This window comes from Grammomys surdaster, unplaced genomic scaffold (genome assembly GCF_004785775.1).
Source record: "Grammomys surdaster isolate TR1022 unplaced genomic scaffold, NIH_TR_1.0 724, whole genome shotgun sequence".
NCBI classification, from domain to species: Eukaryota; Metazoa; Chordata; class Mammalia; order Rodentia; family Muridae; genus Grammomys; species Grammomys surdaster.
In genome coordinates, this window is record NW_021605143.1 from 1,151,520 (window position 1) to 1,172,655 (window position 21,136).

Genomic DNA, 21,136 nt, shown 5'->3' on the forward strand with positions numbered 1-21,136 from the left:
GTGTGTGTGGTGTGCATGTGGTATGTGTGTGTGGTGTGCATGTGGTACGTGTGTGTAGTGTGTTTGCGCTCACATCCCTTTCTTCACCTCAGAATGCTGTTTAAGTTAAACTCATTTGGAAAGATTTCCTTTCTATGCTTTTGCACATAACTCAGATATATTCTAGAAGCAAGATCTGATGTTGGCTAGACATAAAATGAGAAATCCAGGGACCTCTGGGTTCAGTACCAGGCACCACATAAAATCAGGCAGGCTTGCCTGTAATCCTAGCACTTGGAGTTAGAAGGGTGAGAAGTTCAAATACAGCCAGTGTTTGAGGCCATCCTTTGCTCCAGTGAGACCCTGGTTCAAAAGAGACAAAACAACAAAAACCTATGGAATTTTATGCTTATGTGACCGATGATTGATATTTATATTAAATAGTTTAACATTTCTATTTGAAAGAGGGTATATGACAATGAGAATAGTTAGAATTTTGGATCTCTCAGAACAATGATATTCTATTTGATTTGGTGTTCTCTATATTTTTTTCTCTTGAAATAGAATGAGATTCCTGATATCAACTTCTGAGTTCTGGTTTTACTGCTGTGAACAGACACCATGACCAAGGCAACTCTTGTAAAGGACAACATTTAATTGAGGGCTGGCTTACAGGTTCAGAGTTCAGTCCATTATCATCAAGGCAGGAGCATGGCAGCATCCAGGCAGGCATGGTGCAGGCAGAGCTGAGAGTTCTACATCTTCACTTGAAGGCCTTAGGAGGAGGCTGGCTCCCAGCAGCTAGGATGAGGGTCTTAAAGCCCACACCCACAGTGACACTTCCTCCAACAAGGCCATGCCTACTCCAACAAGGCCACACCCCCTAATAGTGCCACTCCCTGACCCAGGAATATTCCAACCACCACAATATACAAACATAAGAGTTTGTTTTGTTTTGTTTTTCGAGACAGGGTTTCTCTGTATAGCCCGAGCTGTCCTGGAACTCACTCTGTAGACCATGCTGGCCTTGAACTCAAACATAAGAGTTAAATGCGATTATTGAGAAATAAAAGGGAGAAGGGTCACTACAGGACTCTAGGAATTATTAGTCACTGTCTTAGGTCTATTGCTTTGATGAATACCATGGCCTAAAGCAACTTTATAGGAAAGGGTTTATTTGGTTTACACTTCCACAGTATTGTTCATCATTGAAGGAAGTCAGGACAGGAACTCTAACAGGACCTGATGCAGAGGCCACGGAGCAGTACTGCTCATTAGCTTGCTTCTCATGGCTTGCTTAGCCTGATTTCTTAGAGCACACAGAACTACCAGCCCAGGGATGGCACCACCCACAATGGGCAGGACCCATCGACCACTAATTAAGAAAATGCGCTACAGGCTTGCCTAGAGCCTGATCTCATGGAGTCATTTTCTCTACTGAGGTTCTCAGATGATTTAGCCTGTGTCAAATTGACATAAAACTATCCAGTACAGTCACTAAGTGCATTGATTGTCAATAATAAGATTGTCCAATTTTATGGCCTGGTAAGAATGTTTCACTGAGCACTGCACGGAGGGTTGGCTCAGTGTTGAAAGCATATCCCCTCCAGCACCCCCAGGTTGGCTCTCAGCTGTCTCTCCAGTTCTGGGGGATCTGACCCCCTTGTGTAGCTGGAGAAGGGACTTGGTGGTTAAGAGAGAGAGCACTTGCTGTGTTCATCGAGAACTAGGGTTTGGTTCCAGCACACACACACACACACACACACACACACACACACGACAGTCTTCAACCATCTGTAACTGGAGTTCTAGGGAACGAATCCAATGCCCTCTTCTGACCTCTGTATGCATATATTGCAGGGGCTTTTTGGGATCCCACTTGAGGTCTAATTATAAAGACATGGAACATGGAGACATTTGTATAGTCTATGGCTGTTGGCCTTTTGCTGGGGCTGACTCCCAGCTACAAGCTAATTTAACCCAACTTCCTGCCACCGTGTCCCTCCATGTGGCTCTCTACCTCCCTGTTTGTCCAATCGACCCACCCCTGCCTCTCCAACTCTCCTTTCTGCTGTTCCTTCTACCCCAGCTCAGTTCTTTTAATCCTTCAAAAAGCCACATTTCAGTCTGAAGCAGTCAGCAGCAGGACAACAGTCTATCTCGTTGGGTTACCCTTTGGCCACAGTGAGGGCTATATGATCTCTTTCATGACTACTTGCTTTTTTTTGTTCTGTTTTTGTTTTTCAAGACAGGGTTTCTCTGTGTAGCCCTGGCTGTCCTGGAACTCACTCTGTAGACCAGGCTGGCCTCGAACTCAGAAATCCGCCTGCCTCTGCCTCCCGATTGCTGGGGTTAAAGGCGTGCGCCACCACTGTCCAGCTGCAACTTGCTTTTTAACCGGATAAATCTCAGAGAATCATCCTTTGGGAAGGTGAGGAAGGACAAGTATTTACATATAGAAAGCTGGTGATGAGCTGTTGAGAGGAGGATGCCGCTCTCCTGCCAGCACTTAGCTCTCTGCCTGCACAGCAACTGACAATTAAAAATACCTGGGATACACCTACAAGCCATTTAGAGTAAAGTCATCCCAATATACAACATCCCAGCAAACCATAAACATAAAATTCCTTAAAAACAGCTTTAAAAACGTTTTGTTTTTTTTTAAAGAGCATGTTTGCCCACACCAATGATTGAGAAACCATTTAGCTGGACATGGTGGCACACAACTTTCCCCTTGCAATGCAAGCATGTCACTGCTAGTTGCTACTCAGCCTTTCCTTTCAGGTACATGACCTTTTGTTTGTTTGTTTATGGTCTCACTGTGTAGCTGTGACTGACTTGGAACTCACTATGTAGACCAGATTGGCCTCCAATTTACAGAGATCTGCCTCTGGGGGGATTAAAGGTATATGGCACCACTCCCAGCTCAGAGGTTTTGGGCTGTTTACTTGTTTCCGTTTTATTGAGACTGGATTTTTCTGTGTAGCCCTGAGTGTCCTAGAGCTCACTCTGTCATCCAGGCTGGCCTCTAACTCACTAAGAGCCACCTGCCTCTGCCTCCCAAGTGCCGGGATTAAAGGCATGTGATACCATATCGGGCTGGGTTGTTCATCTTAAGATTTATTTTTCATTATTTTTAATTATGTGTAGGTGTGTGTATGCATGTGTGTGTGGGTATGCGTACATGAGTGCAAGTCATGAGAGCAGGGATCTCCTGGAACTGGAGTTACAGACGATTGTAAGCCACCATGTGGGTGTTCAGGAAGACAAGCTTCTTCAGAGTCAAGCATACATGGGTGGAAAGCAGGTTTATCTTCAGGCAGTGAAGCCCAAGGATCCCTGGATTTCATTGTGTCTCCTCTGAATTTCAGCAGATAGATGATCAGTGCACAAAACCCTGAAGATGGTTTTTCATGGTCTGCTGTTTCTCCTTTTGTAGTGTTGTCTCTGATGCCACATAATGAAGACAACTGGAATTCATAGCACTTTTTCAAAGCCACTCAGTGTCTTAGCTCTAAAGATGAGAGGGCTTTGTAGCCAGTTGCGCTGGCTTCATAGTTTCTTGGTTACATGAAAAATGTTCTAGAGCCGGGCGGTGGTGGCGCACGCCTTTAATCCCAGCACTTGGGAGGCAGAGGCAGGTGGATTTCTGAGTTCGAGGCCAGCCTGGTCTACAGAGTGAGTTCCAGGACAGCCAGGGCTACACAGAGAAACCCTATCTTGAAAAACCAAAAAAAAAAAAAAAAAAGAAAGAAAAATGTTCTAGGATTAAGAACCAGTACTTTTGATGAAAAGATTTGAATAGTGTGCGCATGTGCTCACACACATACACACACACACACACAAACACACACACACACAGAGACAGACACACCCTACATATAGTTTAATCCTGCCGTGCATCCATCTAGCCAATGAATACTCACTGTACTCCTAAATGTCAAATAACCAGATCTTTTTAACTTGGTATTGAGAATAAAATAAACAAAACATGTCTTCAATTCAAGTTCTATGGAATCCAGTCAAGACAGAAGACTAAAAAACAACAAAAACAACAAATACAACTGGTAATGATGCCAAAGAAATAAGAGAAAGACACCAGCAGAAGCAGTTATTTCAATCATGGCTTTCATTCCAGCACTCAAGAAGCTGAAACAGACCTTTAAAATGGGGGTTCGAGTTCGAGGCCAGACTGGTCTACAGAGTGAGTTCCAGGACAGCCAGGGTCACACAGAGAAACCCTGTCTCAAATAAACAAACAAATTCAAAACCATCTTGAGCTACAAAAACCCCTGTTCAAAACCAAACGGGTGTGTGTGTGTGTGTGTGTGTGTCTGTAATGTGTAACCTAATACAAAGACATGTGAATAGCTGCTAAATGAACCAACATGTGGCTGGTTGGCATAAGATTATAAAGGCAAAAAGCTCGAGGTAGGAGGATGAATATTGACGGAGCTACAGGAAACGCCAGTCTCTCCAAGCAAAACATGAGAATGAGATGAGTGGAAGAAAGCAGGATGACAGAATATAGTAGGGGGAACTACAGGATGGACCTTGTAGGTCATCGGAGAAACAGGGTAAGAAAGGAAGGCTATAGGTTTTAGACAAATTCCCAAAAAACTTTTTGGTCTGTATTTTGCCCATTTTAAAGATGGACTGCAAAACTGTGATTATCAGAGATGATAATAAGAAAAAGAATGAAAGAAAAATTTAAGAACGTGAAGAAATCAGCCCGTATGGTGGCACACGCCTTTATGCGAGGCGAGCTTGGACTAGAGTGAGTTCCAGGGCTGCCAGAGCCATGTAGAGAGACCCCGTTTGGGGTGGGAAAAAAAAGTTGAAATCGATCCATGATATAAATAAATAGGTCATTGCTCGTAATTTCTTTTATAAATTAGGCCAGCTGCAGCAAGTCATATGGGACAACCCCATGAGGATCAGGTTCCCCAGGCATGGGGTGAGGTCCTGGTGCGAGGAAAAGCAGAGCTGTATCGGAGACCGCGTGTGGCTAGTGCCGAAGTGTAGCCGAGGATCTGCAACCTCCCGCTTCAAGGCGGGCAGCTGCCCTAGAAGCGCTCTCTCGGTGTCCGCCGCGGACGCCACAGGGTGGGCGACGGCTTTGCTGCACTGGCCGCCTCAGATTCCCGGCATGCATTGGGCGTGGGCCGGGTGTAGACTCCATTTCCCAGGCTGCCCCGGGCCTCGGCCACTACGCGCCGGCGCCTATAAGAGGCAGAGCGCTGCAGCCGGAGCCTATTGTTAGCCGGAGCCGGGACGGTTCTGGGCTTTGCTGCCGGGGGAGCCGGAGTGCAGAGCCGCCCGCCCCCCGCCGCCTGCCGGCCGGCCCACACACCCCGCAGCCCCGGGAGCCACGCGACGGGCCTGGGAGCCGGCACGCCTCGGTCTCCCCTCCTTGCACACGGGCTCAGTAGGTAACGGGGGCGGCGGAGACCGTGACGGGAGAAGCGGCTGCGGCGGGGCCGGTAATGGGCCTGGGGTGCGGGGCGGAGGGGTCCGCCTCGTCCTTGCCAGGCAGCCGCTCTCGAGCGGCCGTGGAGCAGCGCTCCGGCGCCGAGCTGTGCGAACCGAGGAGGCGGGGGGCGGGGAGCCGGGGCGCCTCTGGGAAGAGGCGTGGGAGCTAGGGGCGCCGGGAACGCGGGCCGGTCTGCAGGCGAGCTCGAGGGACGGATGGGCGGCTTGGAAGCCGGGTGGATTGCGGCTGACGGCTGAGTTCGGAATGGAGTGGGCAGTGATGTAGGATGGAGGGAAGTGAAGGAAGGGGAGGGGGACTGGAGGAAAATGTGGGAGGAGTGGTTGGGAATTTGTGAGTAGCAGGCAGGAGGATGTGGAAGGCTGTGGGGACTGCAGAAGATCGGAATGAGCGGGAAGGGTAGGGGGAATCAATGGGTTGAGGGCTGAAGGGTTCCTCAGCGGTGCTGAGGGGAACTGGTGACTCGGCATCTCCCTTCTGCTCTGATGCCCGATGACTCCCGTTTTTATCTGGCGTTGTGTGTAAAAATGAGAGTATCCCTTGTCCCGGTTGCTAGCTTGATCCTTTTCACAGGCCTAAACACGCAGCCGCCTGCCATCCATCCCTTTGAGTGCTATGGTCTTGATTCACCCTTTCAGAAGGGTTGAGAGTGGCAGAGTGACACAGAAACCATTCTTCAGTATGAAAGGTTAGAAGTTATCCCCAAGAGATGACACTGTTCCCCTTGTCCTCCGGTTTTCATGATTAAAAATCCCCCCAGCCGATTCACATTCTCCTTTTCTTTGGTGGCTTTAAATTTTACAAATCTCTAAAACCAGGGTGTCGGTATGTGGGAGAGTTATAAACGGCGATATCCTTCAGAGGAGAGTTAATGCAGCATCATGTTCCAGGTCTCACAAAGCTCTTGTGTCTTCTCTAGGATGGGTCTTACGTGTGGGAAGCTGAATTCTAACCTAGTGTTAGTAAAAGGGTAAAACCTGGGGAGTGGAGGGTGGGAAGGAGCCTTCTTTAAATACCTAGCTTAAGTAGGAGGTTTACATTGAGTGCCTCCTTTCCACTTCCATGATTTTGGATTGCAAGGACACACAGAGCCATAAAATAGTATTGGCGAATCACCCACAGTATCTTAGAAAGGGGGGACAGGGTAGGGAATCATACTCAAGTTTAGTATAACAGGAGCCTCCCTACCCCTGCCTCTGCCCCAGTTGTGGCTGCTAGTCTTAACAATCCTATAAGAGGTTCCTTGACCTTTAGCAGGATATTGGGTTCTAGTTCAGTGGAAAGATTCTCCCCTGTGAGAAGTATATTACAAATGTATTTTCCCTGAACCGTATTTGTTGTTGATTTTGAGTTTTGAGACTGTGCTCCTCTGCATAGCCCTTGGCTGTCTTGGAATTCACTATGTGGTCCTGGCTGGCCCGGAGCTCCCAGAGATTCACCTGACTCTGTCTCCTGAGTGCTGGAACGAGGCGTGCTTTGCCACACCCGAGTTTTGCTATTCTTATATAAGTTGGGATTTGAGGTTTGAGTCCTTATCAGCCTGAAAAAGCTTAGACCTAGTACTGAAATATACATGCCGGTTTCATTTGACGATAGCCTAATGTCATCTGTGTCCTGTAGCTGTGAACTATATATGAACTTTTGGGAAATGGTCAACTAGAAACAGAAAGTGCCATAAGGCATGTAGTCAGAATGTCTCTGACTCCTCACTTCACGGGCATGTGAAAGCTTTTATGGAGAGAGACATTATTTGTTGTTTGAAATGTTTATCTAGATAGATATTCCGACTTGCATTTCTAGTCTCACCTTGGTTATTTCTGTATAGGTTTCAAATGCTTGGATATAAAGCTTAATAAAGAGGAAGGGCGGGAGGGTGTCGGTCTGTAGAAGACATCCTGGGGTGTTTGACATCCCAGGATGTCTTCTACAGCCCGATAGGAGGGTGTTGAGATGGGGTGTTGTGGAGCCTTGCTTAGCTGGAGACTTCGTAGCCAGGGATGACCTTGAATTCCTGCTCTTCCTGTACTTAAGTGCTGAGATTACCTGCATATACCATCATGTGAGGGTTAGAGTATCTTTTGAACTCGGGCATTGATCTTTTTACCAATGGTTAAGGGGATAGTTGAGCCAGCGGGAATGGCTGGTTTCACTCTGGGTTTAAGAGGATGTGATTGTGGTGAATAAAAAAATATGGAACTTGTTCCCATGGTTACTATAGTAGTGAATTAGAGTTCTAGGCGGTATGAAATTAGGTGGGACAGTCTTGTTACCGTGAGCGTCTTTAACAAGTCAGCCTCACACCAGAGAGTTAGACGAGGAAGGCTGAGTTGATATGTAAACTTACACTGTTTGCCTGGAGATGACGATAGAAATTAAAATCTTCAGGGCTGGAGGACTGCACTTGGTGCACACACTTGAGAGGCTGGAGCAAGAGGACCATGTGAGTTCTAGACCTTTCTCCGAAACAAGCTGGGGCTTCATGGGGCCGAGCTTGCAGCTAAACTTAAAACAATTAAAACAGGCGATTTTACAGGAAGTCTTGCTAACATCCTGAGTGGGTGAAGAGAGAACATCAGGTTTTCCCAAGTGCTATCCATGAGATGGTCTGTTGTCATTGTTCTGCGGTGCTGGGAATTGAAGCCAGAGAGGGCTTCAAAGGCATGACAGGCAGCCACTGTGCTATGGAGCTATGGCCCAGTCCTCTAATGGAAGGGGTCGTGTAGGTCAGTATACACACGATTTGTACATGTAGACCTGAGTATCCTTGGCAGCTTAAGAAAATTACATCTCCTTACATCTCAGTTTCCCCTCCCCTTTCTTTCCTGCCTAGCTCTGTCATTGCCCAACCCATAACCCCAGAGGTGGGATGTCATGGAGGAAAGGCCTCGGAGCTAGCAGAGGCATCCCCACACTCAAGGGCAGAGAGTAACCTTGATGACAGAGTACTCTCAAGGCAGCTGGTTTAAGATAAGGGAGAGTTTGAGTAATAAGGATGGATTTGGCACAGATCCAAGTCCACATGAGACTTAAAGAAGAATAATTAAAGGAAATCCACAGGACCAGAAGCAGAGGACCCCGAGGAAAGGGACAGAGCGTACATTTGCTTCCAATCATAAGTCCCTGAGTGCTTCTAGGCTGAGGAGCCACCATTTTTCTAGAAGTATTAACTAGAGTTCAGTTAAATTTGAAGGGACACTTGAGCTTTTTCCAAGAAAACGGGTTTTTGCTCGGTGTTGGTTTCTCATGTAGTTGAGAAGGCATGGGGGAGGGGAATTCAACAGACAGCATTCTCCTTTCCGCTATAGTATCCACATGAATATTTAATGACAAAGGTGCCCCCCCACCCCCAGTGCTCCTTCACCCAAAATAGAATGGAATGAGACATTTGTTAGCTGGAAGGGTGTCATCTTTAAGCCCAGCTAAGATCTTAAACCATAAAGAGTCTCTTTACGCTCTTACCTCTTGTCTTTTCCCAACGTGACCTGTGGGCACACCCTGGGAACTCAGCTCATAATTTGGACTCATTTGATTCTTTGAAAACCTCCTAGATGTTACGTGTAATGGCATTTTTAATCTACATGTGTGCCTGTGGACCATGGTGCCTGCAGAGGCCAGGAGAGGGTTTCAGATTCCCTGGAACTGGACTTAGAGGGTTGGAAGATGGAACTGAACCCCGGTCCTTTGGAAAAGCAGTTAGCACTCTCAGCTGCTGACTGCCAGCCCTTAATTATCTAAATATAAATATTTTTAGTCAGGTTCTATGTATCCCTGGCTGTCCTAGAACTCACTATGTGCCTAGGCTGGCCTCAAACTCACAGAGATCCACCTGCCTCTGCCTCCCAAGTGCTGGGATTAAATGCTTATGCCACCATGTCCCAGCCTTGATTATAATTCTTAACAAGCTCTTGACTTTAATTTTTCTTCTTAGCCAAACTTACACGGAGGATGTGCTTGTTTGAAAGTTAAGGCACTTGGGTTCATTTTGTGACATAAATGCAGGATTTTTTTTTATGTGATCTGAGTAGATATTTTAGGAAATTCCCAAAGCGCCCACCAGGTTTGGTTTAACTTTGTAGAGCTGATCTGAATTGCTACTAAAAGATGGAGACCAGAAAATCCAGATGTAGCAAATGCCTCCTGTCACCACAGTGCATCTGGGTAGCAGCTCTGCAGTAATGCAGTCATGTCTGCATGTTCTGGGCAGGCTGTTAATCCTTCTGCATAATTAGCAGCTAGTGAAATCATGGTGGGTCATCCTGTATGGGACGTCTCTCAGCCTTTCTCCTGGACAGATTCATGTCCTTTAGGAGCTTCCGTCCAAAAGTGGAGAAAGAAAGGCCGTGCCTGCTGTGTCTGTGTAGCCAGAGTAATTCTCTTCCTGCTCTGATGGTTTCTTTTCAGAAGCCAGAGAAAAGCTCTGTTTTCCTCTGTGCACAGAAAATGATGAGAGACCATGAAAGACTGAGAGAATCTGGTTTCTGTTTCGAGTGTGGTGCTGGGATCGAACCCAGGGCCTTGCGTACACCAGGCAAGCCGTCAGCCACTGAGCTGCACCCACAGCCCCGATTTCTGGGTTTTGAAGCCAGTACAGATTCTAATCTTGGCTCCTTTCTTTAGTACTAAATTTGCCCTTTCTTGGAGGCTGATGAGACACTTCACACTTACAAAGATCTGGGTCAAGGGTTTTCCTGACTGCCAATGTCCTTCAAAATTGAGAGCCTGGAACACAATTTCCCGAAGTGTGTTCCAGAGATTATCTGCCCCCTAACATACTTTGGAAACAGTGGGTTCCATAATCAGGTTGTGAAACACTGCACTGTTTCCTTCTAGCCTTTACCATGATGGTAAGTGTATTAAGAACCCCTAATAGGTGCTGTTTAAGTAGCCGTCCAAACTATCTTAACTCAGCAGCCCTATTCTCATTCAAAAGGCTATTAATATCCAAGGAACTGGTGTATTTAAGATGTACTCCTGGGGACATGCCAGACTATATTATCTCTGGGATTAACATGTGGGTCTGGCTTTGGTTTAGGCAAAGGCTATGCTGTTTCTGATCTAGTCTCCCAGTGACACCTTGGAGTGCTCTCCTGTGTGATCAGAAGGGCAGTGAGTGGTAGCCTGGGCCAGTGACTCCTGTGGCCAGCAGGATTCAAAGTAAGGCCATCCCTCCACTTGGAAGGTGATGCTGCAAACTGGTTGTTCTAAGAGTAACCGTGGTCTAAAGGGCTGAAAGGAAGCAAGTAAGAGAGCACTGGCTAGCGCCGACAAAGAAAGACCTGGTTGAGGAAGCCTGACTCAGTGCCAGGCCAGTTGCTCAGCTTGACTGCAATGAGCGTGCTGTGTTGACAGACTTTCCAGCGCTGTCTCGGGCCACACTGCTGACTCTTGTTCTCCCCTGGGCAGAGTCCTCAATGCTCCTGGCTAGCTGGCGGTGAGCAGCTTGGGGCCATCAAGGTTGGCTCCCCAAGGAAACCTTTGGAAGCCAATGGATGCGTTCTCGGGCTCAGGCCTCAAGAGGAAATTCGATGATGTGGACGTGGGCTCGTCCGTCTCCAACTCAGATGATGAGATGTCCAGCAGTGATAGCGCGGACAGCTGCGACAGCCTTAACCCTCCCACGACTGCCAGCTTCACACGTGAGTGAGCTGCTCCCCAGGCCTGATCCCACATTCCTCAGAGAGCCCTGGAGCCAGCCTGGGGCTGTACCCTTTCCACGACATGCCCTTGTTTTTGGAAAACGTCACTGCTCTGATAGCAGAGGCTAAAGTGTGATTTATTCTACTTGTGTTGTAGTTTGGTGCCCTGGTGATTGGGATTTGGTGGAGGAAGAGGAGCTCAGAGCTCTCCTATTACCTCAGGGGACTTGCCCAGGGGTTCACAGACCTGTAGCTGGAGCAGGAGTGAATGGTTGTTTGGACACTGGGCGCCTCTATATGTCTTGAGTCCTGTTGGCTCCATCCCATAGATCTCCTAGGGTTTGAAGCCCGAACTGAAAGCCCTGAGCGGTGCCACTTGTCCAGCAGGGCACACTGGCAGCCTTTCCAATGGCACCTGTCCTGGGCACAGTGGCATCTCCCAGCTCTCAGGCTGTTCCTATAAGGAGGCTCTGAGAGCGAGGGTCAGGCCTGTTTGTTTCGTTGCAACCATCAGGCCATCGCTGTGGCTGTCTTCATGCACTAGTGGTATGCTTGAGTGGTTGCAACAGAGACCTCATGGCCTAAAAAGCCTAAAATATTTATCATCAGGCTGATTAGAGAAAATCCCCACTATAGAAGAATACTGTCCCGTTGACTTTCCTCTGCAGTAGAAATGTTCCTGTCAGTATAGTCCACCGGTAGTTACTGGTCGCATGTGGCTATTGAAGTACAAACTGAGGAGCCGAATTTTTAAAATTTAGCTTTAATTAGTTTAAATTATCACATGGCAATTTTCTTTTCTCCTGAAATAAACACCTACCACTCCCCAGTTGCTGTCTAAAAATAGATCTTGTGGCCAGCTATTTAGATGAAGTCAGTCTGGAGGCAGTGGGATGAACCAGCTGAGGTTCAAAGTTCCTTCCAGTTTTGCATATGACTTAAGACTTGGAAATAGCTGAATGTCTGGAGAGTGAGCGAGTGTTAAGAGCCTGGGTGACTGAGGGCAGGCGAGGGCCCTGAGCTCGCCGTCTCTGGAGTAACACCCGTCTGCTCCGTTCACAGCCACATCCATCCTGAAGCGACAGAAGCAGCTCCGGAGGAAGAGCGTCCGCTTCGACCAGGTGACTGTATACTACTTCGCCCGGCGACAGGGCTTCACCAGCGTGCCCAGCCAGGGTGGAAGCTCTTTGGGAATGGCCCAACGCCACAACTCTGTACGCAGCTACACCCTTTGTGAGTTTGCACAAGAGCAAGAGGTGAACCATAGAGAGATTCTTCGTGAGCACCTGAAGGAGGAGAAACTTCATGCCAAGAAAATGAAGGTGCCTGTGGGACATGGGGTCTGGTGCTTCCTGAGTGTCCAGTGAGGCTGGCTACTGCACTGTTGCTCTGGCCAAGCAGAGAGTGTGAGCTCTGTTTCCAGTGAAAACTCTCAGATTTTCAAATACGGTCTCCTCCTGTCCTCTCTGGTGGCAGTGTCAACCAGAGATAAAAACTGCTTTCTCTGCACAGTCCCCTTCTTGTCACAAGAATGCTTTTTTGTTGTTGTTGTTGTTGTTGTTTGTTTTGGTTTTTTGAGACAGGGTTTCTCTGTGTAGCCCTGGCTGTCCTGGAATTCACTCTGTAGACCAGGCTGGCCTCGAACTCAGAAATCCACCTGCCTCTGCCTCCCAAGTGCTGGGATTAAAGGCGTGCGCCACCACTGCCCACAAGAATGCTTTTTAAAGCATGACGTGAATACTCAAAGCTTCTTAGGTCTGTCACCCAGAAAACACAGATCTCAGTGGTTGTTCTGAATAGAACAGGTTTTGGGTCTTTGACGAACCTTTCACAGCCCTTTTCGATCTGCACATTGTCACCCTGGTGGGCTAACACAGTCACCTTGGTGCAGAGAGTAGCATTATTTCATGGTTAGAGTCATAGACACGGACACCAGTAGATGCTGCAGAGACGGCTCAGCACTGAAGAGCATTTGTGGCTTATGGAGGGAACTGCTGGGTTTGATCCACAGTGTTCACATGCTGGTTCACATGGCTGGACCAGACTTGCTATGTAGACCAGGTAGCTTCAGGTCACTGATCGATATCTGCCTGCCTGTCTCCCAGGTGCTGGTATTAAAGGCATACACTACCAGATCTGGCCAAATAAATCAGTCTTTAAGAAAAAAAAAAATCCCACCTACTACATACACGACACTGACAGCCTCAGAAGACTCATTCCGGACACCCATGTCCTGCCTTAGCACTACTGACACTATCAGGGTTTCTAAGAGTCCTCAAATTTCCCAGCAATGAGGGTGCAGCCCCGTGGTTAGAGCACTCACCTAGTGTGCTTGAAGCCTCGGGTTAGAGAATGTGGATAAGAGTGAGTTTCTGGACCCAGCCATGAGGTAGCTGCATTATTTCTAGGGTGTAGACAAACTGAGGCCTGGCCAGGTTGGGCAGCGGTGGCAGGAGGGTGTAAGACTGACCAGGCCTTGCCAGTTTCACTCCTTGCGAGCTCTCAGCCTGCTCCCAAGGCCTTATACCTGTCACTCTAACAGCAGTGACATTCGGGCTCTCCTTTCTTCTGAGGAATTCCATCCCTGACCCTGTCACCTTTTTGTTGCTATAGCAACAGCTAGACAAACATTCTTCTTAGTTGCAGTGAAGGTTCTCTGTCCCTTTCCTAGAAGATGGCTACCCCACGGGAGGTGGAGGAGTGATGTGAGAGGCAGCGTTGGGATGTGTCCCAAGCAGGACACACTGAGCATGTGGTTCTGGCAGAGGATGGCGGGATCCTGCCTTCCTCCTCAGCACCTGTAAAGGCACAGTCTGGGAATTACATACACACTGCATTTCTTGGGTGCCATTCCATACTTCTTTCCCTTTGGGTCCCTGACAGTCAATGGTTAGAGCGCTGTAGCCTTCACTACATACCATTTTCTAATATTTTAGTTTTGCTTTATCCGTATGGGGTTTATTATCATAAGTAGTTTGGATTGGGTGGTGGTTGGTTTTGTCTGGTTCTGTTTTGGGCTGGGTCTCATGGAGTTCAGGCTGGCCTTGAACTTGCTGTGGAGCAGCGGATGGCTTTGAGCTTTTGTCCCTCGTGCCTCTACCACCTCCTAAGTGCCGGGATTACTAAGCATGAGCCACCCACTATACCTGGCCTTAATTTTTCCCTCCCCAGAATATCTAGCTGTCCCAGCACTGTTAGATGACTGGGATACATTGTTCTGAAACGTCCCTCTGTGGAGACCTGAAGTCTCCTACTTCTGATGGCTTTCCTTTGGGAACAGCAGGAGTGCTGGGGAGAAGCCAGTTTTGTGACACAAACAGGAACAATCCTAAGGTCTACACAAAGGAGCCTGGCAGTTGCTTGCCTGGTGTACAGATAATATGGCAGGTGATTGCCTGGTGTGCAGGTAATAGGCTTGGAAGCCTGTAAGCCCCACTCAGCCAGCTCCCCACAGCTGTGAGGTATACTGCTCACAGTGGCTCAGGCCTGTTGTGTCATCTCTCTCTCTCAGGAGCTGTTCCTGTCCCAGCACTGTGGGTGTCTGATGAAATAAGCTGCAGACTCCAGCTACTGGGCTTTCAGCCTGCTAGCAGTTTCCAGAGCCCCAGGGGCTGGGCCTCATTTTCTTTCCTTAGATCCTCTACTGAGTCTGAAGGACTCCTTCAGCCAGAGATTGTCTCCAGCCTGTCCTTCTACAAGCCCTGCCTGGCTTTCTGTCCACCTTCATGCAGAAACCCCATATGCTTGCCATATGCCATGTGCTTCTGCTCATAGAGAGCACACACAGTGTTTCTCACACTGCCCTGCCTCACACCGGTTTTCCTTGAAGTCAGATAAACAAGGATTAGGAGGAGGGACGTACACGCTTCTTCTAGACCTGTGCTGGAAGTGGCGTTCATGATTGTTAACAGTAGCTGCCCTCCCTTAACAGTGGGATGCAGTTCTGAAAACAGGTGATGATTTGCAGTGTGGGCATTCCATTGACAAACACCGGGGAAGCTGGTGCTGTACTCCAGGTTACTCCTTTTCTCTGAAGGTAGTTTGGGGTTCTCCAGGGATCAACTTGAAGGCGTTTTGCAAGGTTGCCAGTATCGCTGAGCAACCAACACCCAGCCACCGGTCCACCATTAGCTTCAATGCAGGTGACAGTTTGTAACGGAGGGAACATTGTGGAAATGTTACTTCTGGGAGAGAAGATGTGTTGTGTTTAAAATATCCCTTAAGACAGGATCTTGCTGTGCTGCTCAGGTCCCTAGCCTCTCCTTCCTAAACAGCTGGAGTGACAGCTCTGTGCTGCCACACCTGGCAGACTGGTGTTTGAGGACCTAGAACTCAGAAAGGTGAAGGCTCTGGCTTTTTAATTATGTCCTATACAGTCCAGTATGGCAACCATTAATTATTTTGGTTATTCAAATATAAAATGAAATAAAACCTAGTTCCTCAGTCTCCCCTTTCTGGTGCTCAGCTGTGGGACAGCACGGCTCCTGTTGCTGAAGAACTCAGGTGACTCTAGTCACTGTTGCCAATGCTCTAAAGCTGACCTTGCCTGTCTCCTGGCAGCTGACGAAGAACGGGACCGTGGAGTCACTGGAGGCCGATGGCTTGACACTTGATGATGTTTCAGACGAAGATATTGATGTGGAAAATGTGGAGGTGGATGATTACTTCTTCCTTCAGCCCCTGCCCACCAAGCGGCGGCGGGCCCTGCTGAGGGCTTCTGGGGTCCACCGGATTGATGCCGAAGAGAAGCAAGAACTTAGAGCCATCCGCCTATCTCGGGAAGAGTGTGGTTGTGACTGTCGGCTATACTGTGACCCAGAAGCGTGTGCCTGTAGCCAGGCTGGGATTAAATGCCAGGTCAGTCATACACCAGGATCGGGGATGTGGTTGGGTGCCAGGGAAGACTGAAAGCTTCCCATCAGGGCTGAGGGACCCACAGCTGAGAATGTGCTCCGGTTCCTCAGCCCTCCCAGAGAAAACAAGCAGGGCAGGTTCTTCAGCTGTGGATGTGACTGCTGTCTTTTCTGTTGTCTACCTCAGAGGAGACAAGCAGCAGCAGCAAAGGGAAGAGCATGGCCACCGTGCTTACATTAGCTAAGTGTCCGGATAGTAGGGATTCTGTGAGGTAAAAGGACACAGAATGAGGTAACCTGTGAACTGTCTGCACGTGCAGCATGTTTTCCCAACTCTAAACATCACAGTAGCTTTGAGATTCTCTAATTCAGGACCAGACCTGAGCTGGCACACTTAAATCCTTAGTTTCCTCAAAGTATCTTCCTGTTTGCATTCTAAGAGACTGTTTGAAATTCCCATTTCACTGGAAACCCTCAGTGCCCCAGACAGTGAACTACGTGGAACCTCATGCTGAGTAGTCCTGAGTTGAGCCCTTAGCTCCTCTCCTTGGCTTTATTTAGAAACAAAGAGCTGTAGTAGAGCCGGCCAACATTTCTTTCCCAAAGTCTCATGTTCAGCCAGTTATTCACAAACCTGAGAAGAGTTTTAGGAATTGGTGGGACTGGAGAAAGCTTTCTTTTGGGGCAGGGGAACCAGTCTCATTCCAGGCTGGTCAGGAACTGAATTTGCTTTATGACCAAGGATGACCTTGAACTCTTGGTCCTGCTTCCACCTCCAAGTTCTGGAATTCCCGGTGTGTATCACCATGCCTTGGGTCTAGGAGAAGAGCTCCGTAAGATGTAGTCTCACTGTTTGCTGTGTAATTTTTCTAAGTTTTGTTTTTTGGTATTAAGGAGAGAGAAAGAAGCAGAAAGCATCTCCTTCCCTCCCTCCTTCCCTCCCTCCCTCCCTCCCTTCCTTCCTTCCTTAAAACTGTGTGGCCCAGACTGGCCTGGAACTCACCTCATAGCCCAGGCTGGCCTCAAAACTCACATTCACCTGCCTCAGCCTTCTCCTGCTCTGTGCTGGGATTAACGGCATGTGCCTCCATGCCAGCACATCTCCCTTCAGAGATCCCTGGCTGTAAGTAATCATGCTTCTGCCCACTGCTTCAAAACTACGCCAGTTGACCTTCAGGGAGAAGCAGGTGGTGAGGTGCTGGCCACAGTGTGGGCCTTCAGGCTAGCGCCCGAGCACTGAGGCCCCTTTGTTTAGTTTCCCTAGAGTGTATTGCATTGAAGTAGCAAGATCTCCACTCACTTCACGCCTGTCATGCGGAAGGCTTGGCCCAGCCTTTTGTCTCAGTGAGCCAGGTAAGTTCTGGAAGTTCCTGAGGCACACACCTCTTCTACCCTGAGATGTCAGCATTCAGAGGGAACACTAGACTTGATAAGGGAAAGGAGCCTCTGATGCCATTCTTGTCTTTTTATTTAGAAAAGGAAACAAAGCCCAGGGGAGAAAATAAATGACTCTCCTGAGATGCCGCCACTAATTAACGGCTGAGCTGGCGCTGACGTGCGGGCAGTCTGATAACTAAGTTAGCTCGAGCTGCATGTCATGTGTTGAGTTGGTGGCTTCTCAAATCCCAGCTGTCTGTGTGTGCCAGCTGATGTCGCCTGTCTCTCCTGTCAGAGCTGTCAGTCTTACCTTGCCACAACCTCCTGTGCTCCCCTCAGGTGGATCGGATGTCCTTTCCTTGTGGCTGCTCCAGGGACGGCTGTGGAAACATGGCTGGGCGGATTGAGTTTAATCCGATCCGAGTGCGGACTCACTACCTCCACACCATCATGAAGCTGGAGCTAGAGAGCAAGCGGCAGGGTAGTCGCCCAGCAGCCACTGAGGGTGAGCCCCTGCCGGGAGCACAGAGCTCGGAGACGCAGGACTTCCAGGAGTTCATCGCAGAGAACGAGACTGCAGTGATGCATCTGCAGAGTGCAGAGGAGCTGGAGCGGCTCAAGGCCGAGGAGGACTCGAGCGGCTCTAGTGCTAGCCTGGACTCCAGCATGGAGAGCCTGGGCGTGTGCATCCTGGAGGAACCCCTGGCTGTTCCCCAAGAGCTGTGTCCAGGCCTCGCGGCCCCTATTCTCATTCAGGCTCAGCTGCCCCCAGGTTCCTCAGTCCTGTGTTTTACTGAGAACTCAGAGCACCCAGCTGCCTCCCCGATGAGCAGCCCGTCTTACTTGAACAGTGGACCTCTGGTGTACTACCAAGTAGAGCAGAGGCCTGTCGTGGGAGTGAAAGCAGAGTCGGGTTCAGAAGAAGGCACAGCCTCCTTCCCCAAGGAGAAAGATCTGAGTGTTTTCTCCCTCCCTGTTACCTCACTGGTGGGTTGCAGCCCTTCAGACTCAGCTGCTCTTTGTAAACCAGAGGTGGGGAAAACACCCAATCTCAACAAACTTCTGCCTGATGACTGTAACCGTAAGGAGCCCGAGAGTGAAGACTTCCATCCCTCTTGGTCTCCCTCAAGCCTACCCTTCCAAACAGACAATGAAGACAGCTGTGGAGTGCAGAGCTCCCAGCAGAGTGAGGACCGGACCCCTGAAGACTCAGCCCTAGAACTCCCTCTGGCAGTGTGACCTGAGATACATTGTCCATTCTCTATTTATTATCTAACGCCATTTCAAAACAGGACTGCTGCTCCCAGATTATTTTGTTGGAAGTCTTAGGAAAATGGGTAGGAAGGATTGTTAGTTCATGTGTTTTCCGAGAGAGCGTTCCCAGGAGACCAGCCCCAGCTGCAGTGTCCATTGCTGTGCGCTCTGGGCCACCAGAACAGAGATGTCAATCCCAGAGTGAGCTGGGCAGCTCGAGTGAGCAGCTCTTCATGCCTGGTGCCAGAACCAAGGATGTGGGCAGCTCCCTGCACTGCACGCGGCTCCTCAGACACCCTGTCTTCTCGTAGCAGCCTCGCTAGAGGAAAGGCCTCTGCTGAGTCTGGAATGGAGGGGAAACCCAGAAGAGTCTCTGCTTCTGTACAAAACTCCCAAGAGCTCTAAGTGCTTATTCTGCCTCCCACCTCACCCCACCCCCACCTCCTTAACTGGTAATAAGTTAATTCCAACGTGTTTGGTGTTCCCTGACCTGATGTGCAAACTGGGGATCCCTGGTCTGTACCTGAATTCTTTCTCATATGTGTTGCAGTACAGTGGAAGGTGGCTTTGTCCATCTTGCTCTCTCACCAAGTGCAACTCACTCACTCACACTCTCTCTCTCTCTCTCTCTCTCTCTCTCTCTCTCTCTCTCTCTCTGTCTCTGTCTCTGTCTCTCTCTCTCCCTCCCTCCTTCCCTCTCTCCTTTTGGGAGGTTTTGGCTCTGAATAGAATGTAAACTGCAGTACAGGTCATCGTGACTGAGGGCCCTCCCTCTCTACCCGCCCCACGGTCCTTGCTGGCTCTGTGGGGTTGGAGAGCTCTCTGGAGTTTACAATTCAGTCCCAAGACTGGCAGGTGTTTATTGGAACCTTCCATCTTGGAAATTCATGAAAACTGGAAGTCAGACTGCTTCTTAGTTATGACGTAGGAGCCCCAATTCCAGATGATCCGGATCTCATTATAATAATGAAGTGGGTGCCTGGGACTCAGACTCAACACTTACCTCAGCAGAAGTGCTGCTCCTTTCCTGAGCTCGGGAAGTCCCGACTTTTTTATTATTTTATTAAAAAAGCACTGACTTTTTTATTGGCAATGTTACCTCTGCCTCCTGGTTAGATGGAGGCAGGAGGAGCAAAACACTTTTTTCTTTATCATTCTTTACCAACCAGGAGAAAGATTTTTTTTTTTTTTTTTTTTTTTTTTTTTTTTTTTTTTTTTAATAGGCAGTGTATTGCTACATAGCCTGGCTGGCCTGGGACTTGGTATGTAGACCAGGCTGGCCTCCAGCCTGTGGCAGCCCTCCTGATCATGCATCCAAGTGCTGTGACTGCAGGTGTGCATCTCTTCACTTGGTTTTATCTATTTATTTATTTTTGTGAGATAATTAAACCCTAGTGTCATAAACAACTTCAATGTATATGGCAGCAGAAACATCTGAAAACTCCCTAAATCCTAATCCCGGAGGACCTCGTATTTAACATGGATGCTGGTATTTAGCCCATTCTGCCATTGTCCTTCCTTGGGTTTGCTTGGTTATTTTTTTTGGGGGGGGGGGGGGTGGTGGAGTAAGTACATAAGCTGTTTTTCCAGTCTCACTAGAGTCATCTGAAAAGGTCAAGGTGTTCTCACCCCTGGCTAGAACTCTCAGACTCAAAGGATCAAGCTTAGCTGGGACTGTTGATGGAAAGAGAATCTTTTTGAAAGTTTGTTGGACAGGAGAGGACTCAGCCCCTTCCCTCCTTAAGACTCCAACTTTCTTAGCCCTTAGATTTGAATTTTCATTAAGAAACATGAAGACTAGGCAATCCCAAGATATTTGATATTTCTATATAACTAATTTCTTATTCTAAATACATTTCATTCATAACATGTTGATTCAAACTGACCCCAACTTCTGAGTGCTAAATTTAGCGTTGACTAATGTCAAGCAAAGGACCTCTTCTACAACTTAGTCCATCTCAGTTCTGGTGCTACCTGAGTTGGACAGAATTTATGGTTCCTGGTTGCCAGGAAGGCTGGGCCTGTGTCACAGAGGCAGAGCCAGTCCCTCAGCCGAGGCCTAGAACTGTGGTGCACTGCTGCAGCTCTTGGACGCTGTCTCCTCAGATTCTGCACACAGGCCGGACTCTCAGTGTGAACCCAAAGCTTGTCTGGCTCTCTGGAGACAACTCTCGCTCTCTAGGTTCTTTACATTGTAATAATGCTGTATTTAAAGAGAATATTTAAATGTAATATTAAAGAAATATTGAAAAGAGTGATGTGGGGTTCCTTATCTTGCTGCAGGTAAGAGAGGTGCTTCTCTTGCTGTGTATAGAGCTAACCAGGTCATCAGGAACTAATGTCAGTGACAGGAATATTCTGTGATAGAAATGCAAATCATTGCTTTTGATGAAGCACTGAAAACCTGTCCTGTGAGATTTCCTTATGTTCCACTTCACGAAGATAGACTGGCCTGTCAGACCCCTGCCGTCTGCGGTCACGATTTTCTCAAACCCTGGTTACCACTGCAGCGTGTCTGATCCTTACACGCTTCCTTCCAGACGTCC

At 48.4% G+C, this 21,136-nt stretch overlaps 1 protein-coding gene across 1 annotated transcript; it reads left to right on the top strand.

Annotated features, from left to right (window-relative positions):
• The first annotated feature begins 10,879 nt into the window (after positions 1–10,879).
• Positions 10,880–19,748, top strand: Csrnp2 (cysteine and serine rich nuclear protein 2). The gene is made up of 4 exons (XM_028782209.1): positions 10,880–11,106; positions 12,169–12,428; positions 15,667–15,963; positions 17,676–19,748. The coding sequence occupies exons 1-4, from the start codon at positions 10,956–10,958 to the stop codon at positions 18,573–18,575; spliced, it is 1,608 nt and encodes a 535-aa protein (XP_028638042.1). The 5' UTR covers positions 10,880–10,955; the 3' UTR covers positions 18,576–19,748.
• Positions 19,749–21,136: the final 1,388 nt, after the last annotated feature.